The sequence below is a fragment of the Pan paniscus genome, chromosome 3, assembly GCF_029289425.2.
Source record: "Pan paniscus chromosome 3, NHGRI_mPanPan1-v2.0_pri, whole genome shotgun sequence".
Classification (NCBI taxonomy): domain Eukaryota; kingdom Metazoa; phylum Chordata; class Mammalia; order Primates; family Hominidae; genus Pan; species Pan paniscus.
The window spans coordinates 181,871,048-181,889,295 of NC_073252.2; the positions used below are offsets into that span (position 1 = coordinate 181,871,048).

Genomic DNA, 18,248 nt, shown 5'->3' on the forward strand with positions numbered 1-18,248 from the left:
ATTCATTGGCCCTCATGGCCAATCCCAGAATTCTCTGGGCAATCTGGAACATGGCTCCTGCTGCCCTCTGCACCTCTGCAGCCCAGTGCGGGGTCTGCAGAGAGGGGGAGGGAAGAGCAGAGAGAGGCTAAGGGATTTCTGCGCGCCTCGCAGTGAGTGAGTGGCTGCATGGATCTGGAATCCATGTTCTGGCTTTTTAAAAAAACATCTTCTGCCCTGAAGTTCCTCAAGTGCTCCAGTGAAGTGCTGGAAACACTGTAGCCGGACAGGAGGGACAGGCAGGTAGGGGGTGCAGCTGTCTGCACACCAAGGGCTCAGGTGAGGCAAAAGTGCCACCTCTCTGTCCCACCACAGCGAAGTCCCTCTAACAGATGCTGGATCAGACAGCCAAGGGCCCACAGACTCAGCTAGGAAAGGTGCAGCAGAGGCTGGCAGGGCCCCCCGGGCCCCCAAGCCACCTTTCTGCTCTAGGAGGGGTTTGGTGCTGACAGAGAATGGGGCCTAGGCCTAGGAGGAAGGCATATGATGCAGAAAGGGTGCAGACTGCCCCACTCACCAAACACCTCAGACTCTGGCATTCTCCTCTGAGGGCTAATTTAATATGTGGGTACCTACCTGGAGCCCTCTTCTTTACTTTGCCAGGACTCCTCCCCCCAAATCCACCACCCCCAGACTGTGCTCTGGGGAGTTGGGCTGGCACAGCTGGGAAGGCCAGCAGGAGCCCCAGCAGTGCCAGGCCCTCTCCAGACCTGGCCAGAAACCAGGTCCCAGTGCAGGGACCTCGCAGGCGGGACTGGGGTCAGACAGCCCAAAACGGTAGCCCCGCCACTCACTTTCCTCTGCGTGTTCCCTCAGACTCCATTTCCCCAGCCCTGCGGAAGGGATTGGGGGCAGCCTTTCCCCTGGGGTTCTCTGGAGAGACCCCTCTTTCTGCAGGAGTCTGGAGCAGCCAAGGCTTCCCAGGGAGCCTGACGTCAAATCCAATGGCCTAACTAAGGTAGGAGGCAAAGGGAGGTGGCAGGGCCGCCTCACCCAGCTCCTGAGCGCTGCTACCAGCGCCTGCTCCAGGTCAGATGGCACTCTGTGGGAAGGAACCTTCTTCACCCTAAACAAGCTCCGAGCAGGCAGGACACTGGAACCCCAAAATCAGCCCAGAGAGAGGCCTCAGGATGTGTAGCTGGCACTCGACCTTGAGAGCAACGAGGTCTTCCTCACTGGGTCCCACCCTGGGGTACAATCCTGTACTCATCGTTCCTTTATGTACTGGCACTGAGGACTGTTAGGATGAAATAGTGCGTGGCCTGACAGCCCACGGCCCCGGCCCTGGTTGAAATCTCCTGATCAGGTCAGCGGAGGACAGAGGGCACTGAGGAAGGAAGGGCAGGCCCTGGGAAGGACTGGGCCCAGCAGGGCAGAGCAGGTGGAGCGCCAGGAGGAGGAGGAGGTGAGCAGCCTGAGAAGGGCCTTCCAGCATTCATGCACTGGTCTAGCCACTGCCTCAAGGAGAGACTCTGAAACACAGTTCACTTGTTCTGATTTGCAGGCGTCTGAGTGCAGCGTTGCATGTGGAACGACTCGCTCCGCCTAGGGAAGGTCAGTCCTTCCCGAGTCCTTCAGCCTTATCTCCTCTCTTCCGCCCTCCCTCCTTCCTTTGCCTTGCTGCTTCCCCCCTTTCACCTCCCTGCCTCCTTTTCTTTCTTCCTTCCCTTCCTTTCTATCATCTCCCCTTTTTCTTCTTTATTTTTTCCTTCAACATGAAAGCATCAAATGACACATTTTGTTTTCCATTCCTGAGGCAGCGCTCAATTGATTTTAAGAAGTGGTCACAACACAGCTGCAAGGAGACGTGATGAAGCCCGAGGTTGGTCTCCTTTGCCCGCTGCACGCGTTGTGCTGTGATGCAATTATTTTTGACACACCTGGCTACCTAATTAGGCTCTAAGCTCCTCGGTGGCAGGGCTGTGGCACATTCCGACTGTGCCCCATGTACACAGGCCACACAAGAAAACCACCATGGAATGAACACATCAGTGAACAGCATAGGCAGTTGATGTCCAAATTTCTTTTTCAGAGAAACTCTTTTCCCAAAGAAGTTCCAGCCATCTCCTGCCTCTCCAGCCCCTGAGCCACTGCAACTTGACTGGGAAGCTGAGGGCAAGTGAATGCAGTTTGAAAACCTCCGATAGATGTGCGATGCGTGTCAGGGAATTCCTTACTGTAAACCCATAGGGGACAGTGACTGCCCAAGAATAAATGGAGTATTATGCAGTTGTGTTGAAACAAATTTGGAACAAAGCAATCTGGCTGGAAATAATTTGGTTAGCACACCAGTTTGGTCAAAACAATAATTTGGTTTAAAAGGAATATTCATGACTCTGTGATTTTAAGTTTTTCTTTTTCTTTTTTTGGTTTAGTTTGTCTGCTGTTACTTACCCTGTCCTCTCTTTTTTGTGTATATCCCAGTTCATTTTCAGCCAATTTTCAAGGGTTGACTAACAATGTTTAGAAATTAGTTGAAACGGCCAGGCGCAGTGGCTCACGCCTGTAATCCCAGCACTTTGAGAGGCTGGGAGGAGTGGATCATGAGGTCAGGAGTTGAAGACCAGCCTGGCCAAGATGGTGAAACTCCGTCTTTACTAAAAATAGAAAAATTAGCTGGGCATGGTGGTGGGTGCTTGTAATCCCAGCTACTCGGGAGCCTGAGGCAGAGAATTGCTTGAACCTGGGAGGCAGAGGTTGCAGCGAGCTGAGATTGCGCCACTGCACTCCAGCCTGGGCGCCAGAGCGAGACTCCGTTTCAAAAAAAAAAAAGAAAGAAAGAAAGAAAGAAATTAGTTGAAACAAACTGAATTGTTTTTCTTGCTATAAAAACAATGCATCCTTGCTACACAAAGTCAGAAATTATAATGTTAAAGAAATGAAATAGCCGCAAAGTCCAGAGCTGGCTGGGGTGCCCCGTTAATAAATGCAGATGCTCTTTTTGCAGCTCAGCAACATTAAATGCTCACGATGCCCACTCTGTCTTGCATTCTTTTGGCCTCTGGAACAAGTGTGTGTCAACAGTTGTCAAGTAGTGTCACTGTCTCAGGGAAGCCTCTCCCTGCCTCTCAGATGGGATGGGGCCCTCATCAGATGGCTACGCAGAGAGTGATACTACCTCCCCTTGCTTTTCACAGCTCTGCTGGGGCTTCTCCTGCTTCTGAAGCCTCTCCTCCTTGGTGTCCTTTGCAGGCTCACCCTCCTCCATCTGGTTACTAAAAATTAGATTTCCTCAAGGCTGTGTCCAGGACCCTTTTTTCTTTCCAGTTCTGCACTCTCCCTGGGTAAACTTCTCCATTCCCACAGCTGCATTGACTTCTGATGCGTCATTGAGTCACGTCTTTGTATCTCCAGCCCTCTTCTCTGAGCTTCAGACCTGCCGGCTCAACGTCCCAGAGCCAACTCCGAATTGATGTCCCTCTGCCTTCAGACTGCTTCTCTTTCAGCTCCACCCGATTCAGTGAAGAATCACCATCTCTGCAGTTCTGTGAGCAAGAAGCCCAGGGCCATGCCTGTCACCGTCCAATCCCTTACTCCCAAATCCAATCCATCAGCAGGTCCTGGCAGTTCCAATTCCTAAGTGTGCCTCCAACCCAGCCATTTCTCACCACCTCTGTTGCCCAGTCTGAGCGATGCTCACCTGCTCTCCAGGTTTCTACAGTGACTTCCTGATGTGTCAGTCTCCCTCATTCACCCACCCTGGATGCCTCCATTCCATTCAGGCTGCAGCCGGAGTAGTGCTTTCAAAATGCAAGTATGATGCCATCACCCTCTTCCTTAAAACCTTCCAGTGACTTCTCATTCATTTCACGATCAGAATAAATGCTTCAGCATGGGCCAGATGCTCATGCCTGTAATCCCAGCTCTTTGGGAGGTTGAGGTAAGAGGATTGCTTGAGTACAGGATTCGAGACCAGACTGGGCAACATAGTAAGCCCCCGCCACCCCCGACCCCACGCCCGTCTCTACAAAACGTAAAAAACTTAGCAGGGTGGGGAGGTGTGCCCCTATCATCCCACCTACTTAGAAAGCTGAGGTGTGAGTATCCTTTGAGCCCAGGAGGTCGAGGCTGCAGTGAGCTATGATTGCACCAATGCACTCTAGCCTGGGCAACAGAGAAAGACCCTGTTTCAAAAAAAAAAAAAAGTATTCAGCTTGGCTCTTAGAGCCTGGCCTGGCCTCAGCCTCTCTCCACCTTATCCACACCACACCTCTCCTCCCTTCTTTCAGTGTCTTGAAACTTGCATGCTTCCCACCCCATCCAGGGCCTTAGCACCTGCTGCTCCTTGAGTCTGGGGTCTCCTTCCCACCTCACCCATCCCCTCGTGTCACTTTCTAAGGACAGCTTTGTTAACCCTCTCAGATGGAGCTAGACTCCTTATTAGATGATGTCATCATGCTTGCTTTTCATTATTGTGCTTTTGATAACTGTACTTTTACATTTATTTTGATAAGTATTAGATCATCTATCTCCTTCACTGGATGGTAAGTTCTCAGGAGGGGGTGCAGGTGAGGAGGGTCTGTATCTGCTTTTGCTCATGGTTGTCTCCTGAGAGTTCATTCCAAGGCCTTGAGTCACACCCTTTAAAGATGTTTTGTGAAGAAGTGGATTTGCCATGATTTGTGAAGGTTGGAAGTTCGTCCCTGGATTTCTCTTTAAAACTTTCTAATCAACATAATGGATGCTGCTAAAAAACTATGCACTCTTTTGGCCAAGATACCATCCTGCAAAGGGAGATTGGATGTGGTTAGACAGCTATAAAAACTTTTGAACACTGCAGGAATCACTTCTGCAGACAGCAGTCCAAAGAGGCAGCATCTCCTCCATTTCTCTGCAGCAGAAATGGTCGACGCCTAGAAACCCTGCAGAATGCTTTTGAAGATCATTTTGTGGAGACAATCTCACTCTTGAGATGTGAATTTGCAATCCTTTTCTTGCTGACACAGACAACATCAGCGATGCAGATCTTGCCGAAGTTACTGACAAAGGAAATGATGCAATGTGAATTCAACCCAAAGAGGCTTACAGAATTTTGACCCAAGCCTGCCCTTGCCAGACATCAATTGCAGAAGCTTAGGTTTCATTTGATACTTTGATGAGTTTTTAACACATTTCTATTGCATTAAAAAACCAAATCAATTAGCTATCATAGGTATGTGTATGTTATCACATCAAGGACCGCTTGGCAATCCTCAGCATCGTAATCTCTTATACTACATGAGAACAAAAGTGTGAGTGTAGTGGATGTGGATGCATTCTTCTGGAAGGACGTTTACAGTTTTTATCAGTTTCCTAAAGAGGTTCTTGACTAATGAGGGCAGGAGCCAGCAAATTATGCCTTGACTAAGGCCTTTTCCAGTCCTAAAATTACATAAACCACAAAGTCTAATGCCAAACTGGTAATGTTATTTAAAAAGTAGTGGATATCCAGACCACTTGTGTTTCCAATGTTTTGACATCTGCCTGAAAAAAATTCCAGTTTTTAACCAGAGGATTGGTGTCACATGCATAGAGGCCGTGACTTAGCTATCAGGTTTACTCATGCCTCTGTATGAGCAATGCTGAGCTCCTAATTTTCCCTGTGCCTGAGCCTCTGCTTCTAAGGTCAGCCTGACTGAAGGTTGTCAAGGACCTACCATGGCAGGAAAGAGAAAGAGGCTGTACCTGATCCATAATTCTTCACCAATAGCCACTGCATGCCTCCTACTATCCAGATGATGTCACCTTGATTGTAACAAGCAAAACTTGATAGAAGCTGAGTCAAGTGCCCACCCACTAACTCCCCACTCAGCCCACTGCTGGAAAGTGTGGGATTGGAAACCAGGTGGAAATGTGTCTTTCTCTACATAGAAGGTGTCTTATTGGTCTGAAGGCCTGCCCTGGACAGGAAGAGGCCAGGAGAAGAGCCCAGACTCACACCCAACACCATTCCAGGAGCACACGAGTGGTTGCATCCAAGTCCTCCTACTGCTTGGCTGTAGGGAGTTAACATTGCAAAATGCATGGTGGGAGATGTGGACTTAGAACTCCAAAGAGTTTTAAGCACAGACTCTTAAAAGGTTGCTATTTTTTATTCCTTTTTTGTATTTTATAATAGTCGTAAAAATAAACTTAAAAACTGCTGCCACCATGTAAGGTAGCCCTGCTTATCCAAAGAAATCAAGCTGCATTTCTACACCATATCTTACTATTCTCCCATATTCCCTATTTTCCCTCCTTCCTCCCATAGTTATTATCTGCTTTGGGTTCTTTCCAATATGAAGTGAATGTTGGAGTCTCTTCCTCACCACCCCCAACCTCTGCCAATTCTTTTAACATTCAACTAGAAGGATAGGGTGGAGGGATTAAGTGAGTGAACAACACACACTCAGCTCTTACTCCTTGCAGTACACTACTGGGTCATATATACAATTTCTGGCTGATTTGGGGGGCCTACCCTGACTTAGGGTCTGGGATCATTTCCAGAGGCATATTTCTCCCTGCACTCCAATGGCAACATTGGGTGGGGTGCTAAAGGGCCTGTTGAACGATATTAAACGCCTCAAGACTTGAGGTGGAGTATGTTGGACTCTTCACTGTGGGTCAATTTTTCAGCCTGCTGCTTTATCTACCTGACAGGAAGACTTGAACTAGTGCCATTTCTAAATTGCACTTCTAAATATTGACTTAATGGCGAGACTCAGCGTGTCATAACCCAGTTCACTAGAGCAACGAAGATTTTCCAGGCCTCACCGAGAGGTCTGTACAATATCCTGTGGGGAGTGGAGAAGGAAGAGGAGGATTTAAGAAGAAAAATACAATCAAGTTGTGTTTTGAAGAAATGCCCCTGTGCCTCACTTAATCTTGCAGAGACACATGAGTGCTCACTGGGCTATTGGCTGAGGCTGGAGGGAACCAGGGTAGACAGAGAAACGATATCAGCAACCAGAAATACTGCAGCTGCCCCCCAGGAAGATGAGAGGGTGCCAGGGCACACCTTGCTGGGCTGGTAGCAGAGACAGCTGGCTCTCTGAGAGTTTCATTTGAGTATCCAGTTTAGAAGGACTAGACAGTGTCTGAGAGACTAGAGACTTTATTCTATATCTATGAAGACTTCAGCACAGCCAGATCTTCAGCAAATCTTCATTTAGGTCACTGAGGAAACTCTAGGAGGCTATCTTTATAGCTTCTTTCCTCCTGAGAGTTAACACTATAACTGATCTTAAGGCATTTTTGTCACATCCCATTAGCTGTTAGACTGTGAATCAGAGGAAGATATTGGTCCCTTCTTGTCCTGAAGGAGCTGTTTTGGAGGAGCAACAAGATATTTTTCATGCAAATTAGCTTTCAGATTTCTTTAGACACTCAGTGCTATATAAATTTGTATTCTCCAAGAGGAGCTAAAAGCCTGGAGCAGTGGCTCATGCCTATAATCCCAGCACTTTGGGAGGCCAAGGTGGGTGGATCACCTGAGGTCAGCAGATCAAGACCAGCCTGGCCAACATGGTAAAACCCTGTCTCTACTAAAAATACAAAAATTAGCCAGGCGTGGTGGTGCACGCCTGTAATCCCAGCTACTCTGGAGGCTGAGGCAAGAGAATCACTTGACCTGGGGAGGCAGAGGTTACGGTGAGCAGAGGTCACGCCACTGCACTCCAGCCTGGGCAACAAGAGTGAAACTCTGTCAAAAACAAAAGGAGATAAAGCACAATAATAATACCCTGTACTGCTGCAGAGAGAAGTGTGTGCAATACGGCGACTGCTCCTCAGTAGGATCTCCTCGCACTTGGCTGTAGCACTGGCATCCTGGCTGCTGAAAGGCCCTCTCCAGGAGATCTTATGTGGAGGGGGCTCAAGGGTTGTTGGCAGGAAGGTTTTGTGTGTGAGGGTGTGCTCTTCAAAGCAGGAAAAACTTAAGTTCTAAGATAGTGAAAGTCAAACTATTCAGATATCATGGAAGATAATCCTCATGGTATTGGCCACGTTCATCTTGATGGGCCTCAGATTTGTTTCCAGGTGGTCCCTAATGCAGTGTGCCCAATCCATTCCCTCTGCTATGCCTATGTATGAATTTGTTGATAATAATGCCTCTGAGAATGACCTCAAAGTGCAACAAAATCTTTGTGCTTTGACCTCATCACACTTGCTAGAAGAGTCAAACTCACCCCTGGATTTGGCTCCTTTAGCAAGCCTGATGAGCCTGCTCCGTGCAGTGACTTCCTTCCTTAAATCTAGTCCAACTCCACGAAAAGTTATCTCCTTGTAAGATAATGGAATCCTCCTAAACTCTTCCTTTTTCTTTGCTCAAAGGTGTCTTGCGTCAGCCGAGATGGCTGCTATGGAAGGAATCTTAGGTGTCTTCTGAAGAAATTGTGATCAACCCCCCTGAAGCTGTGTCTGCTGGGAGAGCCTATGCTGGCTATGTCTTTGTTGCTTGGCCCAGCTGTGAATTCATGCAGCCTGCCCTGGCCTTCAGAAGCTCACCTGCGGGTGAGGCCACTGCTCTGCAGCAGCTTGTAGGGCACGTGCCACGCCGCACCGCAGTTGGGTGGTGGGCTGCCCTCCGCGGTCTCCGTGTGTCTGTGTTCCATGTACCTCTGAGAGTTGCATAGCCTGGAGTGCCCCAGCAGCTCCCCACACGGCCACCTCCATCCAGCATCCTCCAAACTCCTGCTGAAGACCCACGCAATCCTTGTGGGCCTTCACCCCCTCTCCACTGCCCCCTCCCTGCAGACTACACATCTCACAACCCACCGCCCACTCACAGACCCATCAGGCTGCCGCTGTCCTCAATCCAGACCAGTTCGACCCCCTCAGCCACTTCACCCCATCTCCTACAGGCTGCTCTTCATTTATGCCTTCAACGTTCTAGGCCTCCCCTGGTATCTTCCTCCATAATGGCCATCATCAGGATGACACCATTGAGAATGAGGAAAAAAGTGTCTATTGCCACGGGCGTGGGAAAGGTAAACTGACCACTTACCTAAATAATGAATCCCACCAATGGAAAGACAATGGGAAGCGGGTTGTATTGTTATCACTGAATCCTCTCATCCTTAATGAAAGATATTCAGTGACCAAGATGAGGGTGTCCCAAGGACTTCTCACAGCAGCCGAGGCAGTTTGCATGACTACTTACCTCGTTGAGCTAGGATGTAGCACGGGAGTCTTTTTTTTTTTTTTTAATTATACTTTAAGTTTTAGGGTACATGTGCACATTGTGCAGGTTAGTTACATATGTATACATGTGCCATGCTGGTGCGCTGCACCCACTAACTCGTCATCTAGCATTAGGTATATCTCCCAATGCTATCCCTCCCCCCTCCCCCCTCCCCACCACAGTCCCCAGAGTATGATATTCCCCTTCCTGTGTCCATGTGATCTCATTGTTCAATTCCCACCTATCAGTGAGAATATGCGGTGTTTGGTTTTTTGTTCTTGCGATAGTTTACTGAGAATGATGGTTTCCAATTTCATCCATGTCCCTACAAAGGATATGAACTCATCATTTTTTATGGCTGCATAGTATTCCATGGTGTATATGTGCAGCACAGGAGTCTTAACACAAAGGGACTTCATTTCATGGGCTACCAAAAAATAGTGAGTGCTTCCAATTCTCTTTTCAATATTGTAGAGGAGCTCAATGACGTATGGAAATGGTACACTGTTTTTTTTTTTTGTAAAGCAAGTAAGCACCCTATAATTTCTCTCTCCTGTATATCTAACATTTTGCACATGAAAAAAAGCAAGCTATCCTTTGGTGTTTGCTATGTCAAGAGAATCAGGAAATAGCATTATCTCTGGTCTGATGTTAGAGAGTTAAAAACACATTTTTAAAAAATGTGCCCATAAGACATATTTCTTTTCTTTTTTCTTTTTTTTTTTTTCAAGATTGAGTTTTGCTCTTGTTGCCCAGACTGGAGTGCAATGGCGCAATCTCAGCTCACTGCAACCTCCGCCTCCTGGGTTCAAGCGATCCTCCTGTCTCAGCCTCCCGAGTAGCTTGGATTACAGGCAAGCGCCACCACCCCGGCTAATTTTGTATTTTTAGTAGAGACAGGGTTTCCCCATGTTGGTCAGGTTGGTCTCGAACTCCCGACTTCAGGTGATCCACCCACCTCAGCCTCCCAAAGTGCTGGGATTACAGGCCTGAGCCACCGTGCCCAGCCAATACATATTTCTTACATAAAGATCCCATTTTCCAAACCACGGCTTGGTCTTCAAACAGTAACTTGACACCGACTGTCCTTGGAGACTCTATGATGATTTGAGATTTGGAATGGATGTTCACACACTCACCTGGCCAGTAGTACATGTAGACCTTCCTTTTGGCCTTGGTCAGAGTGACCCACAGAGGTTCTGATCCATTCCACCAGAGAGGCATTAGGCTGTCTTTGTTGACGCCAATGTCAAAGGACTTGTTGGTGGTGGGGTCCCACATGTAGTTCCCGATCATCTGATGGACTTCACAATGGCGGCCTATGTCAATGAGAACACAGCTGTCAGTTTACGGTTCTGGTGGTTTCTATTTTTATCTTTGTTTCTTGATCATATAAGCCATTCGTGCTCGTTTAGGAAGTACAGAACAGCATAAAGATTTGCTTTTGACTTTTAAAAAAAATCAGATTTTTTTTTCTTAAGCTGTGCCATGAAGGTAGACAATCCAGTTAGAGGTCCACTAATTGATGGAGGGTGGGGTCATTTAGAGTGACGTCACCCTGTCAAGTCAGCTGTTTTAAGTTACACTGAGTACACTGTGCAGAGCTTGAAGTCTAAATATGAATTAGCATGGACATCTGTGGATTCCTCTGAGACTTGGTCTCAGATTCTCACCCCAGAGCCCTCTCTGCACCCTCCAAACCCTCCTCCCGTGAGATCAGCAATCTAGCTGTTATAGCATTTATTCTTTCCTTTCTTAGATAAGAGTTGTTGCTTCAGCTCTGAACAGTGATAAAACCTATGACGTCTGGAACAGAATGGCGAAAAATAGATTCAACTTTGAAAAACAAAGCAGGAAAACAACCCTTCAAATGCAGTGTTATACAGAAACGAGGGCTGGTTCTGTTGAGCACAGCTTAGTCCCAGAAGACAAGCCAGAAGTGAGAGACGCAAACGCTTGGACTCTTTTGAAACATTAGGCTTAAATTATTTATTTTGGAGCAATCTGTTACATCTTTAAAGTAAAAATAACACAAACATTGGCAAATGCATCAAAAATTGCTGCAATTTTAGTGAGCGTCATTTGGCACCAGGATGAAACATGCTTCACTGAGCTCCCTAACTATGCTTAATCAAGTGGCTTTTCTTCTTTGTTTTACTGTCGTCGTTTCTTCTCCCCACCCCCTCCCAAAATTTTATTTTTAAACAGAAACAAAGAAAAATTATAAAATACTATTTGGAAAATAGACGCTAAAAATATCAAATGGAAAAACCTTTCATTTCATCCCAGAAAGCAAGGCAGGCCACAAACTATGCTACTATGCTCCCAGAGATCCCTGCAAAAATGGTTTTCACCCAAAGCTGTAGAATTAGTGTTTTGATCTTGACCAAAACTTTCACATTAAAAAGATTAATACAATTAAAAATAAAATAAAATTAAGATGTTGAGCAATTTTGGCAATGGTTAAGGAAGTTATTTTATTTATTGTTTCAACTAACATGTATTCAGTGCTCTTATATATATAGTCCTATGTATTGTAGGCTGTGATAGATGTAGAGATTCCAATCTGAATAAATGCCATGCCCATCCTCAAGAGACTTGTAATTTAATACTCAACAGAGGGTCCTCTGTGTAAAAGAGCCAGGCTTCCCAGGGCTGGGTCTGAGAAGGAGAACAGGTTGCAGCCACAACTTCAGAATTATGAGGACCCTCGCTCACCCTGTTGCAGAGGATAATTCCTAGTATGTTCTCACCAACTTATTAAAAGTAGGGTCCTAATCTTATTGGTTCAACTATATTATCGTTTTTAGTATATGAAAGTTGAATCATATTAAGAGAGCCCCTCTTATAAGTAAAAGTACTTATCTATTTCCTTTATTCAAAATTTTGCATTCTGTGTCACAAATTGTATTATCCTAATGATGCTTACTCATCCTTTCACAAGGCAAAATAACCATGATCATATCCATAGGAAAAGGCCTCCTTCATGGACAGTCTTTCCTTATAGATAGATGTTCTCTGATGCCCTTCCAAGTGCAGGAGTTTATCTCAACAGCAGCTGGTGTGCAAAGAAGCTGAGCAAATGTGCAAAATCGGAAGGGGGTGTGGGAAGCATCATTCCTGAGGTCAGGAACCAAAGAAGAGCCTCTGAATGAATCATCAGGAAAGGACCAGGGATATCAGACATGGGAATAATAGGGAGAGATGCCGAGTGAGAGGGGCGGAGGGATCTCTGCTTCCAAGCTTGAATTGTTTGGACCATTTTAGAACAAGGCCATGAAACCCAGAGATAAATGGAGTCTTCACATGATGTAGTTTTCACAAGGCTGCATACAAGGAAGCATGAAGCAACCAAAAAACAGTTTTTAAAGTACATATAATCTATACTTGTATATCTCAGAAACCCCATATCATTTGGTGAAAATTTCTCTCTTCTCTTCAACACACATATTTAGCACTCTGGACTCTAAAGTGTCCAAACTCACTCATTCTTCTTTGTTCTCTGCTCTCTGAGTAGAAAATTATAAGGAGCCTCTTGTGGATTGCAGAGCTGTTGTATGGCTGGATTGTGTGTGTGCATGCATGCACAGGTGTGAGAGAGACAGAAACACAGAGGGAGACAGAGAGAGACAGAGAGAGAGACGGAGAGAACATTCTCCCAGAGAATTCCTATAAGGTGGAGGGCTTTCAAGAAGGTCACCTCAGACTCCTGTGGAGAAAGTTGGGTTTCTTCTTTTGGTGGATTGGGCCCTGAGCTGAGATGGGAGGGTGTGCTGTCCCCAGGGCTTCCTTTGCTCTGGGAAGAGCAGCCTTTCCCGGAAGCCGGCAGGAGGAGGCTGCTTCAGATCTTCTCCCGCCTTCCCATGAATACAGTAAGGCTGCAGTCTGTGCTTGGAACAGTCAAAGTCGACTCAGACTCAAGCTGATTTCCCTACCAACCCTCTGCCTCTCTTGCTCTTTCATTTTTATTGCCTCGGTAAAATTGGTGGCTGAAAGAACAGAACAGAACACAATGTACTGGCTTCTGCAGCCCACGAGCTCTCATCTCCATATTCCTGCCTGACCCATATCTATTTTTATACAACTGCAGTTCTGGGTTTTTCTCTGGTTGTGCTTTCCAAACAGAGCTTGGATGTGGTTTGGTTTTTTGGTCTCTTTGCTCAAGGCTTGAGTAGAAACTTTCCTGACATCCTCCAACACCACAATTGCAGGTGGTTTTCAGGTATGATGTAAGGAATGTCTACTGCTCTTCCTCCTCCAAATGACTACCCTGGGGGCTTTGAAATATGTGTTTGCCTTTCTCAGAGAGAGCTCCTGGAATCGTTCCCATAGCTAGAACTGCTGTATGAAGGGGGTGGGATATGACACCTTCAGTGTTCATTCCACAGAGTCTTACTCAAGTGTGTTCGACATAGTGACCATCACAAGAAGTTTCTTAGCAAGCCCCCAGAAACTTCTGCACCATGTTATATGTTTCATCTCAGAAATGGCTGGCCTTCACATCCCGTGAGAAGGTAGAGGATATGTCCATCTTACCTATAACTCATGGTCACAGAGACTTTCTCTTTGACTTCTGAGTCCTCTGCTCAACTAGACCCAACCTTGGGCTTCCTTCCTTTTTCTTGTAGAGTCCAGGTTGAGCAAGAATCCTGCTAAGTCAGTTTAGTGATAATCCTCCACGCTTGGTATCTGACCACCCTCAATATCTCACCACCCTGCCTGCCTTCAGCAAGAGTTCTGTTGAGTAGATCTAGCCAGAATTCATTGGCCAGAATCCCTTGATGTTTCTTCTTAGTAGTTTTGCATCCGCTGACCCCACCATGTTCCTTGTCTATCAATCTCTACTTGTCTGTTGTACTTGGAGTGGAGCCCAATCTCTCTCTCACTGCTGGATCCCACTGCAGCATCCTTCCGTCTATCACAGTGGTTCCTCCTTAAAGAAAGTTAGCCTTACCATCTTTAACAAGCATCATAAATAAATTCGTTCTTTCTCTTTCTTTCTTTCTCTCTTTCCTTTTCTTTCTTTCTTTTCTTTCTTTCTCTCTCTTTCTCTTTCTTTCCTTCCTTTCCTTTCTTTCCTCTTTTTCTCTTTCTTTTTCTTTCTTTCTTTCTCTCTCTTTCTTTCCTTTCTTTCTTTCCTTTTTTTCCTTCCTTTCCTTTCTTTCCTTTCTTTCCTTCCTTTTCTCTCTCTTTCTCTCTTTCTTCTTCCTGATCTCACTTTGTCACCCAGGCTGGAGTGCAGTGGGGCAATCATTGCTCACTGCAACCTCGACCTCCCCAGGTTCAGCCTCCTCCTCAGCCTCCCAAGTAGCTGGGACCACAGGCATGCGCCACCAAACTTGGCTAATTTTTTTTTTTTTTTTTTTTTTTTTTGTAGAGACAGGGTTTTGCCATGTTGCCAAGGTTGGTCTCAAACTCCTGGGCTCCAGTGATCCACCCGCCTCAGTATCCCAAAGTGCTGGAATTACAGGCATGAGCCACTGTGCCCAACCAAGTTTCTCTTTAACAGTGGACATCTATAAGGTTGCTACTACTTAGATTTCAATCAGTCTTAATTTTTTCTCATTGTTTTCAAAGAGTCAATGTCAATTCCTTTTATAGTTCCTTACCTCTTTTATTCTTTTTGCATCCACTCAACATGTATTTATTAGATAATGTTTGCATGCTAAGGATATAAAGATAAAAAAGAAATGGTCTCTGTCTTTGGCTCACAGTCTGCTATGGACAATAATATGGCACAGTGGTTAAGGGAATGAATCTTGGAGCCAGATTGCATATGTTCAAGTATAAACTCTACTAATTACTGTCTGCATGATCTTGGACGAGTAGCTTAGACTCTCTGAAGCCTCCATTGCCTCATCTGAGTAATGGGCATCGTAACAATTATTGTGAACAGTCATCCCTTTGCATGGCAGTGTCGAACCATAAAAATGGCTGTGCAAGCCAAAACCATGAAAAGCTATCTTAATAATCAGCGGGGTGGGGTGGGGGGAATAGGATTGTTCTGTGACACTTAAAAATGTTTGTCAAAATATTGAAAATTCTCCTACTCTCAGTTATACAGCAAAATGAAGGAAGAAGTGTACAATTATAATTTATTAGTATTTTATAATTTATAGTATTAGAAACACGGAGAATTAAAGGGCACTATTTCTTTGTAAGAAATTTATGAAGAATGCTTTGAATAGTGCTTGGCTTCTTCTTCTAGAGATATAAAAAAATATGAGTGAACATCTTTTCTATGCCTTAGGGAATTGTTATCTTCTTTCTAAGTTTAGATTGGCTTTCGACATCTTATCCTTTGTGCTTTCAATGTCATAAAATAGCTCCAGGGGTTCTTTAATGTGAAGTTTTTGCTGGTGTCACTTCCTCTGGGACAACTGCATCCTTTTTTTCACAACTTTTTTCTTCATTTATGCCAATAAATTCACCATCACTAAGGTCCTTGGGCTGCATACCTAGAGCTTTGTAAATGATGTCAGTGTCAATATTCACATGGTCAATGATCTCTTCCATAATTCCACTTACATTTGATTGAAATCCTGCAAAGTTATTTTCCAGTACAGTAAGAGTTTCTGCCATCCTCCATGCATATTACTTGCTCTTCCTATCTGTCGTGATGCTTGAATGTTTCTGGCTACATGTTTTATGTCATAGTTCTTCCAAAGCTTAGCTGAATAAATTGCATTATCTCCGATTGTATCATCAATAACCTGTCTGAAATACAGCTTACTTACATCGAAAAAATAGGCTTCAAAAGTTGCAATAACTTATTGCCCCATTTAATAGATGATTAAAGTTGTTTTTATAGAAAAAGCAAATTTGCTCATATTCTTTCAAGTATTCAAGAGGGTCAGCGGGACCTGGAGCATTATCCAACAATAGTAATGCATTAGAAGTTGAACTATATGGGTTTATCAGTGGGACACAGGGAGGCAACACAGCTGCATGCTTTGCTGTCTGTGCATGAGCTAATATTAGACGAGCAGCAGCCAATCACCAGCAGACTATGAAAGAAGTGATGTGATTGACCAACAATCATGATGCATATTTGTTATTTGCATAGTGATAAATAGTCCTAGTGGACTGAGGACTAGCAAGGAAGTTTATAGTTTATGCTACAGTAGCTACAATTAGGGTTGCCAGATTTATTTTAGTCAATATACTGTGGTAACTGAAATTTGAATCATGTTGTTGGAGAACTGACATTATTATTTTTTATTTTTTAAATATTTTATTTCAATAGATTTTGTGGTATAGGTGGTTTTTGGTTGTGTGGATAAGTTCTTTAGTGGTGATTTCTGAGATCCTGGTGCACCTGTCATCAAGCAGTGTACATTGTACCCAATGTGTAGTCTTTTATCCCTCACCCCCATCCCACCCTTTTGCCATGAGTCCCCAAAGTCCATTACATCATTCTTATGCCTTTGCATTCTCATAGCTTAGCTCCCACTTATAAGTGAGAACATGCGATATTTGCTTTTCCATTCCTGAGTTATTTCACTTAGAATTATGACCTCCAGTTGCATCCAAGTTGCTGCTAAAGACATTATTTCATTCCTTTTTATGGTTGAATAGTATTCCATGGTGTATATATACCACATTTTCTTTATCCACTCATTGATTGATGGGCACTTAGGTTGGTTCCATATTTTTGCAATTATGAATTGTGCTGTTATAAACATGCATGTGCAAGTGTCTTTTTTATATAATGACTTCTTTTCCTTTGGGTAGATACATAGTAGTGGTATTGCGGGATCAAATGGTAGTTGTACTTTTAGTTCTTTAAGGAATCTCCATACTGTTTTCAATAGTCGTTGTACTGGTTTACATTCTCACCAGCAGTGTAAAAACGTTCTCTTTTCACCACATCCAACCAACATATATCATTTTTTTGCTTTTTAATTATAACCATTCTTGCAGGAGTAAGGTGGTATTGCATTGTGGTTTTGATTTGTATTTCCCTAATAGTGACATTGAGCATTTTTTCATATGTTTGTTGGCTGTTTGTATATCATCTTTTGAGAATTGTCTACTCATGACTTTTGCCCATTTTTTGATGGGATTATTTGGAGAATAGACGTTATTTAATCTGTGGTAATTCAGTTTTGTGCATATCTGAATTGTGCAAAGCAGAGAGTGTGTGTGCATGCACATATGTGTACATGCACATAAACATACATAGCACATAGTGAGCACTGTTAATATTAACTTATATTACTATGAGTATTGGGGGAGAGTCACACAAATGAATGCAATCTAGAGGTCAGCTGGAGCTCTCTCTCTCTCTTGAGCTCTCCGTATGACTGGTTCCAATCCTACTTCCACCAAGATTCTCACAAGTCCCCAGGAGATGCACATAACTGCAGGCATCTCTACCTCCATAGTCCTGCTTCCAGGACATATGTTGTCTAGAAATGTAGCTCAGCCCTTTCCTATATGACAAAAAGGAATCTCCTCACATGAAATATTCATCAGTTGGGTGAATTTTATTGGGGATTCAGTCTGGAGAGGAGGGGAAGATTGAGGGCAACGCGAAGAACTTCCAACTGAACATTAGACATTCAACGTCTCTTCATGACAGAGAACACAAAAACAAACACAACAAAAACAAAAATAAATAGATGGGACTTAATTAAACTAAAAAGTTTCTGCACAGCAAAGGAAATAGCAGAGTAAACAGACAACCCACAGACTGGGAGAAAATCTTCTCAATCTATACATCCAACAAAGGACTGATGACCAGAATCTACAAGGAACTCAAACAAATCAGCAAGAAAAAAAAATCCCATGAAAAACTGGGCTAAGGGCATGAATAGACAATTCTCAAAAGAAGATATACAAATGACCAGCAAACACATGAAAAAATGCTCAACAACACTAATTATCAGGGAAATGGAAATCAAAACTACAATGCAATACCACCTTACTCCTGCAAGAATGGCTATAATAAAAAAATAATAGATGTTGGCATGGAAGTGGTGAAAATGGAACACTTTTACACTTTTGGTGGGAATGTAAACTAGTACAGCCACTATGGAAAAGTGTGGAGGTTCCTTAGGAACTAAAA

The 18,248-nt window shown here is 44.4% G+C and overlaps 1 protein-coding gene across 2 annotated transcripts in view; it reads right to left on the bottom strand.

Moving 5' to 3' along the window:
• Positions 1–18,248, bottom strand: part of ENPP6 (ectonucleotide pyrophosphatase/phosphodiesterase 6) — a 132,038-nt gene that overhangs the window by 57,724 nt on the left and 56,066 nt on the right. For both annotated transcript variants that reach the window (XM_003823458.4, XM_034959477.3), the window contains exon 2: positions 10,318–10,497. In XM_003823458.4, coding sequence (XP_003823506.2) covers positions 10,318–10,497 — 180 coding nt within the window. The remainder of the gene's footprint in view (positions 1–10,317; positions 10,498–18,248) is intronic.